Below are 24,952 nucleotides of genomic sequence, written 5' to 3' on the forward strand. Positions count from 1 at the left end.
ACCTTAGTCTTGCCCTTACCATTACCCGACAAAGTATAATCTTTAGCTTGACCAGCTAAAACCTCTTCTTGGATCTTCACCAGTTCCGGATCAGTTAATTGAGCAACTTTAATTTTGTCTAATAGATTCGATTGCATTGTCAAATTATTAAGTTTGCCCACAACAAACTCAATACCTTATCTGGCCATATCATCTGTTAGGTGAGGTGAAATCTTGATCATACTAGTCACTTACCCGGGACCCTTTCTACTAAGGGCATCTGCCACTACATTAGCCTTCCCGGGATGGTAAAGGATGTCACAATCGTAATCCTTAACCAACTCCAACCAACGTCTCTACCTCATATTCAAATCTTTCTGGGTAAGTAAATATTTAAGGCTCTTGTGGTCTGTATAAATCTCACACTTTTCTCCGTAGAGATAATGCTGCCAAATTTTCAAAGCAAAACCTACTACGGCAAGTTCTAGATCTTGAGGAGGGTATCATTGTTCATATTCCTTTAACTGACGGGAGGCATAGGCGATGACCCAATTGGCTTGCATCAAAACACACTCCAAACCCTGTTTGGATGCATCGTAATAAACCACGAACTTCTCTTTCTTAGATGGTAGGGCTAACACCGGAGTTGTGATAAATCATTGTTTCAACTCCTGGAAGCTTACTTCAACTTGTCTGTCCATAAAAACTGCTGATTCTTTTTAGTGAGTTCGGTTAAGGGTGTTGAGATCTTCGAAAATCCCTCAACAAACCGACAAAAATAATTAATTAGCCAAACCCAAAAAACTTCTTGTAACGTCCCCGCTTCAAGCCTCCATTGGGTCCTTACACCCACGGAATGAATGGCTCTTATACACGAGTACGCCACTCTGGCTGCTTCCTGGACTGATGACTGACCCTACAGACCAACACGAGTGTTTTCAGCGTGCTTTGTCCTCACTCGCACGCTTCCTGGGAAAACTTCCCAGGAGGTCACCCATCCTTAAATTACCCCAAGCCAAGCACGCTTAACTTTGGAGTTCTTTCGAGATGGGCTACCGAAAAACAAGATGCACCTTGTTGATATAGGTAGTACCAATCAATCCATTTAAGCTCTCTTCAACTATGTAGTCTTATACCTACACAGCCTCAGAATCATCCCACTTGACCTTCCCCAGGCGATGTGGGATTGCACAACCTTACCGGTATTTCCCCTTACGGATCACGGGACTACCGATCGTCACAATCACCCCCCACGGGGTCCGACGTCCTCGTCGACCACACTTCCGTCTGGGTCAAGGCTCTGATACCATTTGTAACGTCCCCGCTTCAAGCCTCCATTGGGTCCTTACACCCACGGAATGAATGGCTCTTATACACGAGTACGCCACTGCCGCTCCCGGATCGATGATCGACCTACAGACCAACACGAGTGTTTTCGGCGTGTTTTTGTCCTCACCGCACGCTTCCGGAAAACTTCCCAGAGGTCACCCATCCTTAAATTACCCCAAGCCAAGCACGCTTAACTTTGGAGTTCTTTCGAGATGGGCTACCGAAAAACAAGATGCACCTTGTTGATATAGGTAGTACCAATCAATCCATTTAAGCTCTCTTCAACTATGTAGTCTTATACCTACACAGCCTCAGAATCATCCCACTTGACCTTCCCCAGGCGATGTGGGATTGCACAGCTTACCCGGTATTTCCCCTTACGGATCACGGGACTACTGACTGTGTCACTACTGATTGTGACAGTCAGTAGTCCCGTGATCCGTAAGGGGAAATACCGGGTAAGCTGTGCAATCCCACATCGCCTGGGGAAGGTCAAGTGGGATGATTCCCGAGGCCGTGTATAAGACTACATAGTTGAAGAGAGCTTAAATGGATTGATTGGTACTACCTATATCAACAAGGTGCATCTTGTTTTTCGGTAGCCCATCTCGAAAGAACTCCACGCTTAAGCGTGCTCGTGGAGTAATTTCAAGGATGGGTGACCTCCCGGGAAGTTTTCCGTGAAGCGTGTGAGTGAGGACAAAGCACGCCGGAAACACTCGTGTTGGTCCGTAGGCCGTCGTCCCATGAAGTGACGTACTCGTGTATAAGAGCCATTCAGTCCGTGGGTGTAAGGACCCAATGGAGGCTTGAAGCGGGGACGTTACACTTCTAACTTCTGTAACTGTCTTTGGTCTCAGCCAATCCCTGATAGATTCAATCTTCCCTGGATTGACCTTGATCTCGTCTTTACTGACAATGTGTTCGAGAAAAAACACCTAAGATAGCCAAAACTCACACTTTTTGAACTTAGCATACAGTTTATGTTCTCGTAGTCACTGCAGAACCATCCGAAGATGTTGCTCATGCTCCTCTTCGATTGAGAGTACACAAGGATTTCGTCGATAAATACTATAACACATATATCGAGGAAATCCTTGAATATCCTATTCATCAAATCCATAAAAGCTATCAGAGCAATTGTTAGTCCAAAGGACATAACCAAAAATTCATAGTGCCCATACCTAGTGTGGAAAGCAATCTTTGGAAGGTCCTCCTCTCGGATTCTCAACTGATGATTGCCCGATCAAAGATCAATCTCAGAGAAGACCGTCTTCCCTTGAAGTTGATCGAACAGGTCGTCGATCCTAGGTAAAGGATATTTATTTTTAATAGTCAATTTATTTAGTTCTTGTTAGTCAATTCACATGCGTTGGGATCTGTCTTTCTTCTTAACAAATAACACGGGAGCTACCCAGGGTGACCCACTAGGTCGTGAAAACCCTAGGTCACGCATCCATTGAAGTTGAATGTTCAATTCCTTAAGCTCAGCTGGAGCCATTCTGTACAATACCTTAAAAACTGGTTCAGCTCCAGGTGCTAAATCAATAACAAGATCTATTTCTCGCTGCAGTGGTAAACTTGGAAGTTCATCAGGAAAAATATCTAAAAATTCCTAAACCACCCTGATATCCTCTGGCCAAACTGTCTCAGGTCGTATGGTATCCAATAACACTGCTAGAATCCCTAAGCATCCTTCTTATAACAAATCTCTAGCTTTTAATACCGAGATCACTATAATCCAAGATCCCTAAACTGATCCCACAAATACAAACGATTCCTCGCCCTCGAGTTAGAAAATCACCATCTTTCATTTACAATCAATACTAGCTGAGTAGTTGGACAACAAATCCATTCCAAGTATTGTTGGGTTTTGTGCCCTAAATAAAACCCATTACAATCTGATTAGTTATCAATTTAGATTTTTGAAGTGATTTATGTTAACATGTATTTTTCATGTTTATGGTTTAATATACATATTTAATATATGCACAAAATCAGTTAAGTCCAGAACATGTATTGATTCACAATTACAGTATTGTCAATACAGTGGAATGTGATTGTGATTATATGATTCAAAAGACTAAGTCCATGTTCATCAGTGTTTTGGATTTACACTGATGTGATAATCAGCGATGAAGTATACTTACACTTGGAGTAAGTGTTATGTTCTTTCCAGGACATTGGTAAAGTATACTAGTTTCGAATGTATGGAGTATACATTGGACTGGACCGATATTGAACTTGGTCAAAGATATTATAAACTTACCGTTGTATCTTTCCAAGTTAATATCAGAAGTTGATCTTAGATTAAAAGAATCTAAATCCTGATATGCTTAGGCTCAATCTCAGGAGTGCTATTCATGTTCTTTGATTTATTAGTTAAGCCTACTTTTGGGTCAGGGTGATACATATATTTTGGGAACATGATAGCATAACTGAGTGGGAGTGCTGAACATAAATATGGAATCTATAGCTTCTACTGGTGTATAGAAGTCAAGTGATGATTCCCTTCGAGCTTAGTTAAATAGAAGTAAATAGATGAGCTCTTGTTTCAGTGGCTATATATTAGATCACCAAAAAAATCATTTACAGGTAACTAAGTGTTTTAAGGGGAAAAATACATTGAGGGGTGGAAACAGTAAATTTATCCCATCTCGATATAAATCATCTATATAGAGGATATTTAATCACATTAAGATTATAACAATGGTTAAATGAGATAGCATATGTATATCGTGAAACATATAGTATGCTCTATATAAGTCTGAGTGCAATTCCAAGTTCTAAGAGTGGATTCAACAAGGAATTAATAAGTTAGGGATTTACTTGGTAAATTCGGTTCAACTTATTGGAAGCTCAGCAATATAGATCCATGGTCCTCATTCTAGTTGAGACCATACTGTTTGTAAGACTCTATAATTGATTTATGATTAATCAATTATAATTCTAAAAGTTAGACTATGTCTAATTTGAGAATTCTCACTAAGTAAGGATGAAATTGTAAATAAAAGAGTTTCTAGGTTTAATTATTAATTAAGAGACTTTGTATGTCTAATTAAGAATTATATTAAATGACAATATTATTTAATAATCTATTTTAATTATTAAATATTTAGTTTTGGCATTTAAATAGTTAGAATTGGAAAATTGGCATTTTTGGAGAAATAGAAATAAAATTGAGGAAACTGCAAAATCCAAGTGAGACCCAAGTCACACCATGGCCGGCCACTTCTTTGTGTGTTTCCAAATTATTATTTTCAATTTTAAGTGCCAAGTAATTGCTAACTTAAACCTAGCAATAATAGGAAAGTGGTGGATCACACCAAATAAGGCAGTTAATCAATTACTCAGTAAAAGAGGAAACTGTTTATTTAGAAAGTTGAGCTCTTCCTTTCACTATATATTGCCACCCCCTCTCTTCTCTTTACATGCCTTTGTATCACACGAAATCAAGAGAGAAAAGAGAGAGAATTTCGAAATCCATTGTGAGAGAGAAGTGCCCACACACAGCAAATAGTACCTAAATCATAGATTGGAAGACTGCGAAGGATCACATCCATCTGAAGGACATTCGAGCTCAGATCTTGATTATACTCTGCGACAGACAGGAATCAAGGGTTAGAGATCTGAGTGGAAGGAGACATATAATTCCGCTGCCATCACTGTAAGGTTTCTTAACTTTTATGTGTTTTTTTTATTTATCGTTTTAGAAGTTCATATTTAGGTTGTTAAATCAACATACTTGTGAGTAGATCTAAGATCCTAGTAAAATTAATTCCAACAAGTACGATGTCAAAATCTACTAAACCCAGTTCCACTAAATTAGCACTTAACTCTCTACCCACAATTTTGATCTGCATAGACCTAGCCCACCTTTTGGAGATAACTAATTCTCTGCCAGAGAATAGGGTAATAAACCCTTTATCATAGCTATCAAACGGTCTACACAATTTATCAAAAATTTTGTCTGTCACATAGGAATGAGCGGCCCAGTGTCAAACAATACAGAGAAGTAAGAGTTATTGACTGAGAGTTGACCTGTAACAACTGAGGGACTGGCTTCATCGTCAGCCTGAGTAAGAGCAAACACCCTTGCTAGAGCGGGCTTTGCTACTGTCTTCTGTTCTTCTTTCTTGAGCTGCGGATAGTCTCTCTTGTACTGTCTAGGCAAACCACTCTGGAAGCATCCTCGCCCTCTACACTCACCCAAATGATGCTTCTTACAAGTCCATAACTAGAACCATCTTTATAACTTGAAGTCAAAGAGTCAAACTCCATAAAGGGAGACGTCAAAGCTATTGGTTTCTTAGATTTCCTCTTTTCAACAACAAGAGTTTGCTCAATCACAATAGGATCATCTTCCACAACTTGAATATTAGAATCAACATAAACACATGTATGAACCCATCTAAATATATATATATATATAAACAAGAAGGGAAACAAATATAAAGTCTGTCATTAAAAAATAACTATTGAGCAACTAAACAAAAATGGTAAAACAACCATACCACAACACCAAGAACACGACCCTCCTTAATCTCAATATCTTTAGAATTTGAAACCTGGTTACCAGAATCACCACCAATCCCACCTGAAGACATCTATTTTTTTTTATATAAAATTATAGAAAAAATCTAAACATTCACAACCATAAAACAACCAGAAATTAACAAACAAACAACATTACCATAATCTCAACTGCTTTCACACACGACTGAGCAGTAGCTTCAACATCAATTTGAGTGACTCCGTCATTGAAATAAACAAAATTCTTGATAATAAAAAAAATACAAACAAAGAAAAAAGGAAAAAAACCAAAGTTATTATTTTTTTGAAAGATTTAAAAAACTTAAAAACAACTCTAAATAAACTAAAAAATGACAAAAACAAACAGTAAGAAAAAAAAAACATAGAACATGGTTAAATGCGAACACCATAATCAAAATATAACCATTACAAAAATATAAGAAGTACATAGTAAGAGTTTGAATATTAGTAGTAAATTAATACTGAAAAAAGACTCTAAAATATAAAACAACATAACAACACCATAAAAATACTAATCCATGAACTAAATGGAATTACAACAAAATAAAACATACAAAGTAACTAAAACCTAGTTACATTGTCTAATTATCTACCTTCTTCTCACTATCATCGCATTCATCATCACTGCCCTTATCATTTTTTCCTTTGGATTCAAAATCTTCATTATCATCCTCATCTTTTTCCTCTTTGTCACTACCCTCTTCCTCTTCATCACCACTACCTTCATCCAAATCTACACCTTCAGCATCTTCCTCTTCAATATCATCTTCTTCTTCATTGCCCTTTGAATCAATATCTTCTTCATTATCATTGCCACCATCATTATTGGAAGAGTCACTCCCTTTGTCCTGTAACAAAAAGATAAGCAAAATCATGTGAAAGCAACTAAAAAACTTGAAAACAACCATAAAAATACTATCATACCTTACCAACAGAATCAGTAAACACAGAAGAAAACTGCCTGCATTGTAGCCATTTGAGCAGCAAAAGAAATAAACTGTGCAGAAAAAAACTCTTTCAACTCAACCAAATCAGATGAAATCTTCTGCAGGGAAGTATGCAGCAAATCAATCTTAAGCTCCAAACCATCAACTTTTTTAAAAAAACCATTAAGCTTGACAGATATGTCACACTCAACCACAGAAGGTTTTTCCTGAACAGGCACACTCTTGTAAGAATTGTAATCAATATCAAACTTGAAACTGCTCAATTTCAAGGATTTGAACTCAGCAGAAGTGGGTTTCATATTAGATAGCTGCAACTTAAAAAACATAAAAGGAAAAGTATCAATAAGATTTTTACTTTGAAAAATAAAACAACAACAAAATAACTAAAAAAAAACAAACTGAAATATTTTGTCTTAGGAGACATCAAAAATCATAGTCTTTAAAATTTTGAAAGTCGACTGGCTGCTACAAGTCCACTCAATAATCCTTAGAATACCAGAAATTTTCTTTTGGCAGTACTTACAACACTCATAAAACCAAACTTGAAATACATGAGGACAACCAATCAACGTGTAAAATACACTCGGCCTCTTTCCTAAACTCTTTGCATTTCTAACACTTTCAACCTAACTGTCAAGCTTACCCTTCAACGACAAAATTGTCAATTTAAAAGAACTCCGTCCCCAAGCAAATTTATCATACCTACCACACTGTCTATAACATCTAAAATGGACCGATAAATATTTTTATGCTTAGTACCACTAAGCAAAAACCATTCAACAAAATAAAGAACTGCCAACATAACAACATCCTTATCAGAATCACCCCACCTCTTTGTGGTAAAATATTCCCTAATAGATTCTTTAGTAATAGAGGTGAAGGTCAGCTAATATTTCATACAAAGACTATTAACATCTTGCTTAAAATCTAACACACTACAATCACTTTCACAATCTAAACCAGTTATCAATACAAACTCCTCAATGCTAAACCTAATCCTAACACCACGAATCATAACTCACAATTCAGCATCGTTAGGCTGTTGAACCTCCTGCAACAACAACCCGTGAAAAACTTGGGGTTGCACTTTGAAATTAAGAAGTTTAATGAAATGGCCAAAACAGGTTTTTGAAAATATTTCAAGCTGCTTAGAAGGCTAGAAAGACAAGTCTTAATATTGTTTATAACCTTGTATGAAGCAGTGGAGACGCTTTTGCAAGAAACATATTCTTTTGGTCATATATAATCCTATTCCTGCAAAAATTCAACAAAAACATTACAAAAATAAAAATAAAAAACTATAAAGCTACAATACAATATACTACAGAAGTAACAAAAACATAAATGTACTAGCAAAAAAATAGAAACAAAATACACACCTTAGGAGAATTTTTTTTGGGAATATTGAAATTTTCAAACTTGTTTGTACTCTTAGGAAGAACCTGAAAATAGGTATAACAAAAAAATTCAAAAACGAAAAATTCTAACAACTAATTATGTAATTTCAAAAAAAAAATGTTAATAGAAACATTATCTAAGCTTCCTAAAAAAAACCAAAAACCAACTACTAAAAAAAAAAATATTAAAACACCCTGAACAACCGAAAAATAACATATAAATAACTATCTATAAACATGAAAATATTAGAAAAAGTGTTAACCGTAAAATAAATTTCAACAACCTAAAACAACTGAAAAATCAAATTAAAACAACTTTGTAAAATAAAAACCAATAGAACACTAAAAGGACAATCAAAAAACAAGAAAAAATTCTTAAGAAACACAAAACCTTCCTACAACCAAAAATGAGAACAAAAACAACAGAAACTCTAAAAACACATTTAAAACTAAAAAAATAACTAATAAAAAAACCCAAAATAAAAAACAATAACAATGTATAGTTTGGTTCAATAGGTCAAAAACAAGTTAATAACAGAAACATAACAAAAAGAAAAACTAAAAAACAACATAAAGGAAAATGCCTAAACAAATGCACACAAAAATGTGAAAATACTTTAAAACCATGAATACAAACAGATAAAACATAAAAAAATAGAAAAAACGATTGATCAAAAATTTCAACTTAAAAAGGAAAAAATGCGAAAGAATATACAAACCTTGGGTTTAACTTTAGGCTTTGATTCCAAATGAGGAACTTCATCCTCCAAGTCAGAATTGGAGAGAACCTAAAACATTATGGAGAAAAAAAAAATTAAAACACAAAACAGAAACCAAAAAAACTAAACAACAAGAAAAAAAACTAAAAAAAATCAAAAAAAAAAAAAAAAAAACAACAGTAGACAACTTACATCCTTAACAGATTTTGAAGATTTGTCTTTGCCTTATGAGCTTCAACCTTAGCTGGAAAAGGTCTTTTTTTAGAACCAGAAGACTCTGCAACATCAGTCATTCCCTTCTTCGCAATGCCTTTCAAACCCATTTTAGGATCACCTTTAGAGGACTTTGAAGGAGATTTCTTAGGATTTTTTGAAATTTTTTGAGCATGTGAAGGGCACTTGGAACCCGACCTAGTGATGGCCATCTATAGAAAAAGAAAACAAAACTGAAAGAGGAAAAACGAAATGCAGTTATGCAAGAGAGGGGAGATCGTAGCTGAAATGGGAGGTTGGAAATTAGTGGGTTAGGGCAGAAGAGTTGATGACGGTTTGATGATCGTGGATTATGGACAAAGAAAAAAAAACCAACAGAATAAAGAGAAAAAAAATCGAAAAAAGAATGAAAGAAAACAAAAAGGGAAAGATGGCGCGTGGCATCAGCATGCACAGGTAATTTTGTAATTAACAAACCTTTTAAAATTTAAAATTGAAAAATAATTTTTTAAAAAAGTTTAAATAACTGTAAATAAACATAAATGTAAAAAATGGCCAAATTAAGCACCTAAGTGTAAAAATCCCAAAATCTAAGCTATGTATATACATAGTATTGTGACTATATTCCCCTCAAAAAAAAAATTATGACTATGGCTATATAGAATTATTGTCGGCTATTATCCCTTTGACCAAATTAGATACACAAAATATATAATATAGGGTGATTCTACAATGCACCCCCTTAAAAAGAATGTACTGATGCACTTTTTATTTGTTTCGACATCTAGAAAAAAAAATTAGTCTATTTTTTCTTTTCATATTCATGTACTATTTAAGATATCCTATAAAATTTTGAGAAATTTGAAATAATTTACAATGTAGAAAACAATGTTTAAACAGTCTATTTTACACGCGTATAAAATAAAATAATAACGTGTGCAACACTGCTTGAACGTAATTTTTGGCGTGTTTAACTTTTTCGAATTTCTTAAAATTTTGCAAGATGTCTTAAATAAGTATAATTTACATGACCATGAGAAAAATTTTGACTAATATATTATTTATTCGAATACTAAAACAAATAGAGATGTATCCCTTTTAAGGGGGTGCGTTATAGAATTTGTCTATAATATATTAGATTATTGTAATATTCTAATATAATCTTAATAAATGTTCAAAATTTAAAAAAATTTACTGTTAAAATTTAAATTTGGAGGGTTAAATGCAAATAAAATAACAACTGAGAGAGTTTAGCCACCAAACAATCATAAAAAAAAAAAAAAATAATGTGTATCCTACTAAAATAATTGTGTCTTTTAATCTATATAATGTTTTATATCATATAGAGTAATGTTACAGTACAATGTATACAATTAAAATATAATATTAAACAGTAAACTGATATTTAGTTTATTGTAATAGTAATGGTAATAAATAGGTCCACTACATTGTTTGTTTTTCTCTTTTAACTTTTGTATTCCATTACAATGTAATGCTTATTACTGAGTATTGTAATGATGATTACATACCAAAACTAATGTAATCCCATTACAATTATATTCTATATAACCTTTTTTTTAATATTTTATAATTTTATAATTAAAAGCAATAGAATTATTTTAGTCAATACATATATTTTATTCAATTACATTCTCATATCAAACTAACACAATAATTCTGATTACATTGATCATTCCAACTACAAACCAAACATTATAAATTATAATCAATTCCTATTACCATTCTTATTCCATTACATTACCATTACTATTACTAACCAAACATCACCTAAAATATTAAAATATCCAAATCAAAACCTAATATTTAAATATTAAAAATTATAACAGGTAATTAATCACACTACTGAAACTATAATTTAATTTTAAAATCTATTTATGGGTTCCTAATCTATGAAACTTTTTTCAGTATTTGTCAGAATTTATCACTTAATCTCATTAAATTAGTCATGAAAAATAGGCATCAGCCATTCTTCTGCAGCCGTACCAGTCGGGTTGGTATCGTCTGCCACAATATTACAAGCTAAAGTCTAAACTATGCATGTCCATAGAATTATGGCTATATTATGGTTATATAGAATTATGGCCATTACCACTTTGACCAAATCAGATACACAAATATACCTATTAAATTATTGTGATATAGTAATATAATCTTAATAAATGTTCAAAATAAAAATGAATATGTTAGAATCGAAAAAAGGAATAATTCATTACGAATAAAAATCTGAAGAGATACAAATTAAGAACAGTATAAAAACAAATACTGCTATAACAATAACTTGTAAAATCCATAAGAAAATTTAAAATTAGAAATTAAAAGTTGAAAAACAAGCTAAATTAATCCTCGAATAATAAAGAATTCAGACCATGAACCTCTTCCATAGCCAATGTTTCTTCCAAACAATCTCAGTCATCTCCTCAATCGGAACATTCTTAGTCTCAGGAACCAAAAATACAACAAAGCAAGACATCACCAAAACCCAACCCGAAAAGAAGACGAAGATCCCCCACTTAAAGTGGCAAAGCATGGACAAGAAAGCTTGAGCTATGACGAATGTGAAAAGCATGTTAACAAACACAGTCACACTCTGCCCAGCAGACCTTGTCTCCAATGGGAAAATCTCACTCGGGATGAGCCAACCTAGAGGACCCCATGACCAAGCAAAACCCGAGACAAAGGTGCATACCATGACCACTACAACAATGGCAAGCCCTTTGCTCATGTCATCTGAATGATCCTGAAGCTTTATGCCTAGGATTACTGCAATCACGGATTGGGACAGGAACATTTGGACCCCGGCTTCTAGAAGCAGAGCTCTTCGGCCAACTTTGTCAACAGAATAGATTGATACAACGGTGGAAATAACGTTCACAGCTCCTGTTATGACGGCGGAGTAGAGTGATGCGTCGGCTCCGAAACCTAGTGTGTTGAATAGGACTGGGGCATAGAACATGATTGCGTTAATTCCAGTGAATTGTTGAAAGATCTGTAAGCAGACAGCGATGACTAGTTGAGGACGAGAAGAGCGTTGAAGGAGATTTCTAAAAGGGTGTTTGACTAGTTTAGCAGTACGACTGGCCTCAACGATGTCAAGAAACTCAGGTTCGATATTGTTAGTTCCTCTAATTTTTCTAAGAACAGCTTTCCCTTCCTCTAAACGACCTCGTTCTATCAAACTGTTGGGAGTGTCAACTACCAATAAGGACCCCAGTGTGAGCATCACTGCTGGAATTCCTGCCAACCCCAATGAGAGTCTCCATCCCCATCCTCCTTTGATTCTCGCTGTCCCATAATTTATAAGGTTTGCAAATAGAATCCCTATTGTTACATTAAGCTGGAATAAGATGTTTAGGGCTCCACGAATCCTTGTTGGTGCAATCTCAGACAGAAACAATGGCACAGCCTGCAGTATATACACAAAATATTAAATTCCATAAATATAGAGATTATTATATATATGATTTAATTTTTCATTTTTACACTTTTACATAATTTTACAATCCCAACAATAAATCCCAACAAAAAAATCGTATAAAAATAGAATATGAGATAATTGCCTAATTTTTTATTCACTGATAGTTTCTCTTTTAATCACATTCCATAATTATTATAAATTTCATTTGGAAAGTTTTACCAAACGATTATTTAAGGAAACAACAGGTAACATTCTGTTATATACTATAATTATAATATATACATTGAATAATTAATTAGTATTGAATAAATATATATATGGATATAAAATAAAGACGTACCTGATTAGCAAAACCAACACCACAACCAAGCATGAGCCTTCCAAGAACAAGCATGACGAAGTTGATAGCAGCAGCATTAAGAATGGTGCCAATTATGAAGAAAATGCCGGCAATCAACATGGTCAGCCTTCTTCCGAGGCTTCTGGTTGTGTAAGAAGCACCAAAGGTGGCAATCAAAGCAGCCAGGTATAAAGACGACGTAAACATTTGAAGCCCTTCGTTGTCGTATTTACAGTAATTGCTATCTAGTCCCTTCTCTTGTGTCCTTTTATACACTACTGGGAAAAACTTCTTTAAGAAATCCGGCATAGATGTCACACCCCCTTTAATTATATTCAAAACACAAAAAAACAAAACAAACACATTACTAATCATCTTTACCAAAAGACTATTAATTACTAAACATACACATAAAAATAACTTGATTACTAAATTACCTGAAATTCCAATATCATAACCAAACATAAGACCCCCGGTGGCGGCCATTATACAAGAAATAACAACAATTGGAGTGATTTTTGCTTCATATTCAATTCCTCCAACTGTACTTAATCCCCCTACTGCCATTGTTGGTCTATATAATTAATAAGTGTATATTAATAATGGATTTCTGATATATTATTAAGCAGGGACGAGAGGAGTATGTAATGTTGGAGAAGAGATGATATAGAAGTATTTATAATTGAATTAGCTGAACCTTTGGAGAAATGTAATGAGTATTTATAATCAGCTTTTTTTTAGAAGAAATATAGATAGGTGACAGCTAAGAATTATAACTAATAAAGATAAGAATATCATGTAAATGAATACGAGCTATAAATATAAAGATCGTATCATATATCATTATCTACCAAATTAGTATTAAGATTTATATGGATATATACTTAATTGATATATTAACAGCTGTGTATTTTCTTTTTCCCTAATACTGTTGAAATTATCCAGTCAACTAACTAATAAGGGATTTTTTTATATATGTACGTTATAAGATAATTATTTATGGAAAAAACAAAATTAATTTTAATTGTTAAAAATAGGTTAGTTTCACCGAAATGTACTTAATTATCTATATTCATTGTATTATTATGTTATTGTCAGCGCCATTAATGCTGATTTTTGGTTTTTTTTTTTTTTCTGTGCACTTTTTTTTTCTTTTAACATCAATTTTATTTTTTCAATTATTATTTATTTTCCAATTACTTTAATGATTTGAGAATAATACTATTGTAATCTGTTTTTAATGTAACCATTTCAATAAGTGAAAAAATATATTTAAAATTCAAAGCAACTTTTTAATTTATTAAATGTTATTAATCAAAAAAAATTATTTAAAATTATGAGATGTTATTAATAAAAACAATAAGACTTTAAAATACTAAGTAGTTTGTGAAATAATATTATCTCATATACATATTTTTGTTACTTATTCTAGTTGGTTAACTTTAAAAATCATAATTTTATTTTCATTAACTTATATATTATTGATCATTATGTTACTTTTTTGTTTGTTATTTTATAGCAACTTTTACGTTATCTTTAAATATATTTAAAATTTAATAAACTACAAAAAATTACTAAGTAGCTTATGCTAGTAAAATAAGCGTATTTTTTTTTAAAAAAAAAAAATAGATATAATCATTGTATAATATTTATTGAAATAATTCTTTAAAATAAGTTTATATAGAATATATACCATATAGTACCTTTTATATATAAAATTACAAATAATTTTTAGTAATATAAAATTAGTTGACATATTGAATTTTGTTTAATTAATAATTGGTTACTTCTTTTTTTCATTAAAAAAATATAAAAGGAACTATAAGGTTATTTTTAATTCTGAAAATTTTATTCAATGAAAAAATCTATGGTTCCCACATATTAAAATGATATTTCGAAAAAAAAAAATAAACCGTAATGGTACCACTGATCTTGAGCTCAAATGAATAGCAGTGTAGCTAGATTTTTTTTCTTAAATGGTTTCTTTATAAGTTACTTAATGGTTAATGGTTACTTCTTTTTTTCATTAAAAAAATATAAAAAGAACTATAAGGTTATTTTTAATTCTAAAAATTTTATTCAATGAAAAAATTTATGGTTCCCACACATTAAAATGATATTTCGAAAAGAAAAAAAATAGACCGTAATGGTACCACTGATCTTGAGCTCAAATGAATAGCGGTGTAGCTAGATTTTTTTTTCTTAAAGGGTTTCTTTATAAGTTATTTTAAAAATCTACCAAACTGTTCTATAAAAATATGAGAATATAATTTAGTAACTAAAATGTTACTTATTTAATATTAGTCTAAAAAAATATATGCTTCCCACTTATAAAAAAGATTACTTTAAAGAGTAGATTATTAATAGTGCAATTTTTAAGCATAAGTAATTGTTTAAACTTAAATTTTGATTTTTTTTTTTGTTAATCAAACTAAAAGAAAGTAAAAGGTCACTTTTAATTTCAATTATCTTTTATAGTAATAGTAAATAAATATATGTGTCTCACATATTAACATAATTACATTAAAGAATATAGATCATGATGTTATAATTTTTGAGACTAAATGATTATCCGTGTAGTTAAAATAGATTTTAAAAACTATTTTAAAAAAAAAAAGAGGGAGAGGGATAATATTTGATAGGTATCACATCATTTTTAAAAGAATTAGATTGTCATTATAAAAAGAAAAAAAAAATTGTGACCTCAACATATATGTCTTTGTTGTGACTTCAACATATATGCCTTTGATAAAGAAAAATAATACAGAGGACATAGATAAATGTTTAGGCAAAAGAAAAAACTAGCGTATACATACAAACATAAAATAAAAAAAAAAAGAAAAAAAGGAGCAGCGCACCTACGCATATACCTGCCAAAAAAATTGCAAAACTAAAAGTATATTACACAATTAAAAACATTAACGTTAGTTGTGATATTCTTTTAACAATTTCGTTGGTAGGTGTAAATTTCTCAACTAATAATGTATTGGAATTTATCTGTACGAATAATTAGTTAAACATTTCCAAATTTTCTTTTGGGAAATTATAGGAAATGGCCCAAATAATAAGATTATGTTAGTATATGTTTCCATTTTAAAAAATTATAGCAAATAGTCCTAAATCATATGATTATATTAATAAATGTCCTTATTTTAAAATTTTTAAAGAAGTGACCCTTTTAAAATATTTATTATTTATATTGTCTTTTGTCACATAAAAAAATTAATAATTTTTTTTTTCATTTTTTAAGAATTAGAAACAAATTATTTAAGGGTTGAGATGCAAAATGGCCCTAAATTTGGAAACTAAATTAGTAAATGTCCACTTTTTAAAAAAATTAAGAAAATGGCCAAATCTAATAGAATAGCTAATAAAAATTATAAGAAATACATTTATCACATATTTTTTTAACAAAAAATATATATAATAATAAAATTAAGTTACATAATTTTTTAGTATTGCATATTATTATATTGTAACAAAAATAAATAAATATATTAGATCATTTAAATATATACAACAGTATTAGATATATCGTAGTACTGAAAATTAATATACCGTAGTAATAAAATTATATACACAAAGAAATTATAACAATACTAAATTAATACTCAAAATATATATATATATCATGCTAACAAAATTATATATACCACCATTAAAATATGAACACATACTAAGAAATTTATATATAATAAAATAGAAACTAAATATCATATTAAATAAATGATATATTATAGACAACAAAAACTATATACCATACAAGAAAACGTATATACCTACAATAAAAAATAAAATAAAATTATATATATTATATTAACAAAATTATATATCACCTTTATGTATACTAAAATAAAAACTAAACATGCATTATCTAAAATAAAATGATATACTATACAATAAAACTTATATACCATATAACATAAAATATATACCTTACAATAGAAATATATATAATAATAACAACAAATAAAAATAAAAATATATAAGATGCTAATAAAATTATATATCATGTCAACAAAAGTACAATAGAAAATAGAACTTGAATATTATTTAAAAAAATTATATACCATATAACAAAAAATACATATACCATACACCAAAATATATATACAAAAAATAATAAAAAAAAATATAGATTACTAATATATATATGTGTATGTATACTATATATACTAACCAAATTATATACCACAATTAAAATATATATACCATGACCATTGTGTATAATAAAATAAAAACTAATTAAATATTATCTAAAATAAATAATCATACAATCAAAAAATATAAAAATAATAATTAAATATATGTAGCATGGCAATAAAATTATATACATACATTAAAATATTTTTATTTTGCTAATAAAATTATTTACCACTATTATACATATCATAATAAAAAATAAATATCATCTAACAATAATAATATACCATACAACAAAATAGAAATATACCCTACAACAAATTAATCTATATACCAACAACCCAAAACAACTCATAAAAAATTAAAAAAATTGACATAACTTTAAAATAAAAAAATTTTAACAAAACTAATATAAATATACCATAATATTTAAATAATTTGCTTCTAATTCTGAAAAAAATAAAAAAAAAATTAATGATTTTGAAATGTAAATATTTACTAACATAGTCTTATGATTTAGGGTCATTTGCTATATTTTTTTTGAAATGACAACATAAACTAACATAGTTTTATGATTTGGGGCCATTTACTATAATTTCCCATTATTTAAAGATTATGTGGTAAATATCTATATTAGTTTTGTTAAAATATTTTTTATTTAGAAGTATGTCAATTTTTTTAATATTTTATTAGTCGTTGCGGGTTGTTGGTATATAGATTTTGTTGTACATTATATTTTTATTTTGTTGTATAGTATATTATTACTCTTAGATGATATTTATTTTTTGTTTTGATATATATATATAATAGTTGTATATAATTTTGTTAGCATAATAAAAATATTTTAATGTATGTATATAATTTTATTGGCATACTACATATTTTTAATTATTATTTTTATATATTTTGATTGTATGATTATTTATTTTAAATAATATTTAATTAGTTTTTATTTTATTATATATCATGGTGGTATATAATTTTGTTGTCATGGTATATATATTTTTTAATTGTGGTATATAATTTGGTTAGTATAGTTATATATATATATTAGTAATATATATTTTTATTATTATTATTTTTAGTATATATGTTTTGGTGAATGGTATATGTATTTTTTGTTACACAGTATATTATTTTTTTTAAATAATATTTAAGTTCTATTTTCTATTGTACTTTTGTTGACATGCCATATAATTTTATTAGCATCCTATATATTTTTATTTTTATTTGTTGTTATTATTATATATATTTTTATTGTAAGGTATATGTTTTTTGTTATATCATATATAAATTTTATTGTATAGTATAACATTTTATTTTAGATAATGCATGTTTAGTTTTTATTTTATTATACATTAAGGTGATATATAATTTTGTTAATATGATACATACAATTTTTTTAATAATATTATATTATTTTGTTTTATATTTTATTGTAGGTATATATGTTTTCTTATATGGTATGTAACGCCCTAATGCTAAGGCACGCTACAGTGTTTTTTTCAATTAATGTGCAATCTTTGCTAATCAAAGAAATTTCTCGAAAAACGTGTCAAATTAAAACTTTTGCTTTAAATACTAAACTTTGTAATATAATAAAATATTTACAAATTACGGGATCCCGTTTTCAAACTTCGTAAAATTTACTTTTTAAACTATACATTTCAAAATACATAATTTCCGGGTCGCACAGCGACTTTCAAAATACAACTCCCAGGTGTCCCGAGACCGAACACTCCAGGTCGCGCTGCTTGACATGTACAATCTCACCCGAGCTCAGGTTCATTCTTGTTCAGCCTTCGCCTTTCCTTTACCTACACATGGAAGCAGAAACTGTGAGTCAACAGACTCAGTAAGAAATGCATATAACGTACCATATAATTTCCGACCTGTAAATAGGCGCCCATACACCTATTTACAGAGCTTAACAGATGAGTATGAACGTTCAATACCAGGGTACAACCACTATACCACATACACATCGTACCTCACTGTACGAGTGTTGGTAGGATTTACCCCGAACACTGAGTAACACTGAGTGATGTACCACACACCTTAGTATTTTCCCGTGCCCGTGTTGGTATCACTATATCGTACTCACAACGATAATAATCACTATACCAATGCACTCTATAACTTATTCATACAAGTGTTGGTAGTGCATAACATAATTAAAGCATGCATATACAAACACATATACACAAATTCAGATAATCACATCATACATTATACACAGTTCTTACCTGTTTTCCGAATTCAAGTGTGCTGGCCGACCTGAACGGAAATCTCGTGCTAGATGGATGCCCTAATCACAATAGTTGTAACACAGATGAGTGACTCGCTAAATCACTTTCCGGGACTTAAACTTGAAACTAAAAGTTTCCCTATCGATAAACCTCATGGCAATACCCTAAATATCTCAAATTTAGCCAAAACTAGGGTTCTGGGTCACCATCCGGTCGACCGGTTGGTACAGGTCCCCCAGAACCGGAATTCCGGTTCTGTGCTGGGAACCTAAAAATTTCCCCCATGACCTCAAAACTCAACCAAACTTTATCAAACTCTCCAGTACACCTATACAATGCATAAACAACATTTTCCAACCAGCAATTCACAGAAAAGATCACTAAATCAAATTATGCCATTAAAGCTCAAACCTTGAGCTTCAAAGCTCAAGCTTGCACACTACCCTCACCACAGCCCAAAGCTAATAACCAGAGCTCAAAATCAACTCAAAATAGACTTAGAATTCAAACCCTAAGCATACCTAAACCTAACAGCCACTTATTCTCAAAATCACAAGTTCAAACTAAGTAAAAAGCTTAATAACACATAAACAAGAGTTCTAGGGTTACCTCCACTTCAAGAGTACTTGATCTTTAGCTTAATTCCAGAAAATTGAGGAGGAAAAGTTGGCTTCTTCTTTGGTTTTGGTCCCAGCCGAAAGAGAGAGGGTTCAAGAGAGTGAAATTCCAATTTTTTTTTTTTATTTTTCTTCCAAAGAGAAATGGATTTTCTTTAACTAAACTCTTGCTGAAATTAAAAGCCACTTGTCACCTCCCTAGGCAGCCACTACACTATACCTCAAAAAGACTTAAATGCCCTTAAGGTTAAACTTAAATATTTTCCAAGATTAGGGGTAAAATGGTCAATTCCATAACCCCGCTCAATCCCGATAATTTATTTTCTCTAAAATATTTCCCACTATGAAATAAGATTCTAAACTTACCCATGTGATCAATCTAGCCATCCATCGCATTTTCCGTTGTCGCCGAGCAAAAATTACAAAAATAACATATTACACATATAAGCTAAATAATACCCCTAGAGTTTAATAAAATCTCCGGAATTGAGAAATTATAACTCTAATATTTATTTCTAAATATTGGGATTCAGAATTAAATAAATTCACAAATAATAATAAAATAATAAAAATTAGTGCTAATTGTCTTTACTAATCAAGAATTACTAGAGCGGTCATTACATGGTATATGGCTTTTGTTGTCTATAGTATATCATTTTTTTTAAGATGATATTTAGTTTCTATTTTATTATATATAAATTTTTTCTTGCATGTATACATATTTTAATAGTGGTATATTTAATTTTGTTAGCTTGATATACATATTTTTTGAGTATTAATTTAAAATTGTTATAATTTCTTTGTGGTATATAATTTTATTACTGCGACATATTAATTTTCAGTAATATGATATATCAAATACTGTTGTATATATTTAATGATCTAATATATTTATTCATTTTTGTTACAATATAATAATATGCAATACTAAAAAAATTATATAATTTAATTTTATTATTATATATATTTTTAAAAAAATATATATGTAATAAATGTATTTTTATAATTTTTATTAGCTAATTTATTATATTTGTCCATTTTCTTAATTTTTATAAAAATGAGACATTTACTAACTTAGTTTCTAAATTTAGAGTCATTTTGCATCTCAGCCTTTTTTTTTGAACATTTCAAAGTTTTCTTAGTATATATTGTTATAAATATTAATAATTATATTGATGTCCAAATCCTAATTACTATTAATTGTAACTAATCTTTATCACCCTTTGCAATAAAACACTAAGAAAATTCTCGTCTCTTCTCTATTTTTTTTCTCTAAATTATAATATTTTATAATACGTTATCAACACGAGCCTCTAACCAAGGTATAATAATGTTTATTATATGTGATCTGGAATTATTTTAAAATCATGATACGCTAAATATATATGTATATATATACCCATCTGACTAAAATACATTCGAGCTAGCCATTTTTTATTTATTTTTTTTATTGAATTAATATTTATACAATATATATCTCTATATAGATGTCTACATATCATGTGTTGATTTGTTTACCATATTATATATTGTTTAATTTTGTTTTCTTATTCTATATTTTAGTATTTTATTGTCTATGTGTTATATTTTGTTGTACTTTTATTTTATTTTCAAAGGTTATGTATATATCTAATAATTTACACTTTATATATATTGATATAGTTTTCTTCATGGCAAACCTTGCAAAACTTGACTATGTGGCACTTGATATTTTCGAAAAAAATTATTTATCATAGATTCTTGATGTTGTAATCCATTTAGATGCTATGGGCCTTAGAGACACCATCAAAAATCAAAATACTGAAATAAAATAAAATAAGGCCAAGGCTATGATTTTTTTTCTCCATCATCTCTATGAAGGGTTAAAATCTAAATATTTAATTGTAAAAGATCCTCTTGTGCTTTGGAAAAATTTAAAAAAAAAGATATGACCATCAAAAAATTGTCATATTGCCAAAGGCTAAAAATGATTGGTTGCACTTGAGGTTGCAAGATTTTAAATCAGTAAGTAATTATAACTCTACAATGTTTAATATCACTTCTAAATTGATGTTGTGTGGAGAAAAAGTTATTGACTATGAAATGTTAGAAAAAATATATACTACTTTCCATGCCTCTAATGTGCTCCTGCAGCAGCAATATAGAGAGTGAAATTTTAAAAATTATTCAAAATTAATTTCACGTCTTCTAGTAGCTGAACAAAATAATAAACTTTTGATGAAAAATCATGAATCTCGTCCAACTGGGTCTGCCCCATTCTCTAAAGTGAATGCTACAATTTCTGACAATCATAATCATAGTCGTGGTCTTGATCATAATCAAAGTAATAGACGTGATCGTGACCATAATCAAAGTCGCGGTCGTGGTTGTGATCATAATCAAAGTAATAGATGTGGTCGTGACCATAATCAAAGTCGCGGTTGTAGTCGTAGTCGAAGCAATGTTTGGCATCGTAATGGCCAGAATAAAAGCACAACTACTGAGAACAAGGAAAAATATCTTCAAAATAATAATCGTAAAAATTCTGAAAACTTATGATTCAGATGTGGAATAAAAGGACACTGGGCACGTGTTGTACGAAAAAATATCTTGTTGATCTTAATCAAGGATCTGTGAAAGGAAAAGATAAAATAGAAGCAAATTTTGCCTATCAAAATGATGGTTTTTTCAAAAAGCCTTTGGATATTACGCACTTGAATGTTGTAGATTTTTTTAATGAAGATCTCATTAATAGCAACATGAATAACGATAATGGAGATGGAAATGTCCACAATTAGTCACTTTTCTTTTTTATCTTTTTTTTATTTTTATTATTATTATTTATTTAGTTGAAGGTGTTTATTTTATTTGAGATGTTTATGTAATAAACTTTTATTGTTTAAGTATTTATATTTTGAACTTATTATATTTTTTTTTTGTTTTTTAATGAAGTAATGGACATTTGTCATCTTATAAATGATTTTACAAATAATGGTGAGGATATATGTTTGGTGGATAGCGCAATCACTCATACAGTACTTAGAAGTGATAAATATTTTTTAAATTTATCAGGAATGAAGGCAAATGTTAATACAATATCAGGCACTGCAAGTTTAATCGAAGGCTCCGGGAGAGCTATTATATTGATGCCTAGATGAACAAAAATTATTATATATGATGCCTTATTATCCACCAAATCAAAAAGGAATCTGTTAAGTTTCAAAGATATATGTCGTAATGGATATCATATTGAGACAATAGATGAAAATAATTTTGAATATCTTTGAATTACATCTATTGTTTCAAGAAAAAAGTGTATATTAGAAAAATTACCTAGTTTGTCTTCAGGTTTGTACATTACACGTATAAGTACAAAAGAAACTCATGTTATTGTGAACGAGAAGTTCATAAACCAGAAGATTTATTTATTGTTTGGCATGACCGGTTAGGTCACCCCAGTTCAATCATGATCCGTTGAATAATAGAGAACTCACATGGTCATCCATCGAAGAACTAGAAGATTCTATTGTCCAATGAGTTCTCATAGGCAGCTTGTTCTCAAGGAAATTTAATCATTAAGCCATCACTGGTAAATGTTAGAATTGAATCCACTGGATTTCTTGAACGAATTCAAGGTGATATATGTGTTGGGTTTTGTGCTCTAAATAAAATCTATTTCAATATAATCAGATTTACTTATTAATAAAGATCAGAATTAACATTTTATGTTGCATGGTTCACATGATTTATTTCATGATTATATATATATAATGTATGAATTCTATTTAAGTCCAGAACATATGAATTTGTTAATGATTATAGTGTTGTCAGCACAGTGGAATATAATCTTAATTATATGTTCGAAAGTTTATTCCCTGATTAGTCAGTTCACTGGATTTAGACTGGCATGGTATAATCAGCGATAGGTATTCTTACACCTTGGATAAGTGTTATGTCCTTTTTAGGGCATTGGTAAAGTTTACCAGTATCGGATGTATGGAGTATATATCGGAAGGGACCGATATTGAACTTTGATTAGAGTTGTCAAAATTTACCGTAATATCTATTCAATTCAATATCACATGTTGATCCTAGATCAAATGATCTTAATCCTAATATGGTTAGGTTCGATCTCAAGAGTATTATACATGTTCTTTGATTTATTAGTTAAGCCTACTTTTGAACAGTCAGGGTGATACGTACATTTTGGGAACATGATAGTATAATTGAGTGGGAGCGCTAACATAAATATGGAGTCTATAACTTCTATAGGAATTTAGAAGTGAAACGATGATATCCTTCGAGCTTGGCTAAACAGAGATAAATGGTGGAGATCTCATTTCACTTCGCTGAAATATCATTTATACAGAGCTAAGTGTTTTAAGGATAAAATACATTGAAGGTGTAACGGTAATTTAGTTCATATTCAATGTAGATCATCTATTAGAGGGTCATTGATCAAATTAGGATTATAACAATGGATAATTAATAGCGTATCTATATCGTGGAACATATAGAGCGTTCTATATGACTGAGAGTGCAATTTCAAGTTCTAAGTATGGATTCAATAAGGAATTAATAAGTTAGGAAATTTACTTGGTAAATTCGGTTCGACTTATTGGAAGCTCGGTTATATAGGCCCATGGTCCCCATACTAGTTGAGACCATACTGCTTGTAAGACTCAGTTAATTGATTTTGATTAATCAATTATAATTCTAAATTTAGACTATGTCTACTTTATGAATTTTCACTAAGCAAGGGCGAAATTGTAAAGAAAAGAGACTCTAGGTTTATTTATTAATTAAGAGACTTTATATGTCTAATTAATAAATATATTAAATGACAATATTATTTAATAATTATTTTTTAGTTATTAAATAATTAGAACTGGCATTTAAATGGTTAAATTAGAAAATTGGCATTTTTGAGAAAATGTGATTGAAAAATGACAAAATTGCAAAATTGCAAAGTGAGGCCCATTATCCTTGTCATGGCCGGCCACTATGCAAGTAATTACCATTTATATTTTCATTATTTTAATGTCATACA

General features: G+C 30.1%; 1 protein-coding gene across 1 annotated transcript; it reads right to left on the reverse strand.

The window, feature by feature from the left end:
• Positions 1 to 11,340: 11,340 nt before the first annotated feature.
• LOC115706171 (sugar transport protein 13-like) lies at positions 11,341 to 13,627 on the reverse strand. The gene is made up of 3 exons (XM_030633714.2): positions 13,352 to 13,627; positions 12,915 to 13,237; positions 11,341 to 12,562 (listed from the first exon to the last, which is right to left on the reverse strand). The coding sequence occupies exons 1-3, from the start codon at positions 13,479 to 13,481 to the stop codon at positions 11,519 to 11,521; spliced, it is 1,497 nt and encodes a 498-aa protein (XP_030489574.2). The 5' UTR covers positions 13,482 to 13,627; the 3' UTR covers positions 11,341 to 11,518.
• Between the last annotated feature and the right edge of the window lie 11,325 nt (positions 13,628 to 24,952).

The sequence above is a fragment of the Cannabis sativa genome, chromosome 9 (genome assembly GCF_029168945.1).
Source record: "Cannabis sativa cultivar Pink pepper isolate KNU-18-1 chromosome 9, ASM2916894v1, whole genome shotgun sequence".
In the NCBI taxonomy this organism is placed as follows: Eukaryota; Viridiplantae; Streptophyta; class Magnoliopsida; order Rosales; family Cannabaceae; genus Cannabis; species Cannabis sativa.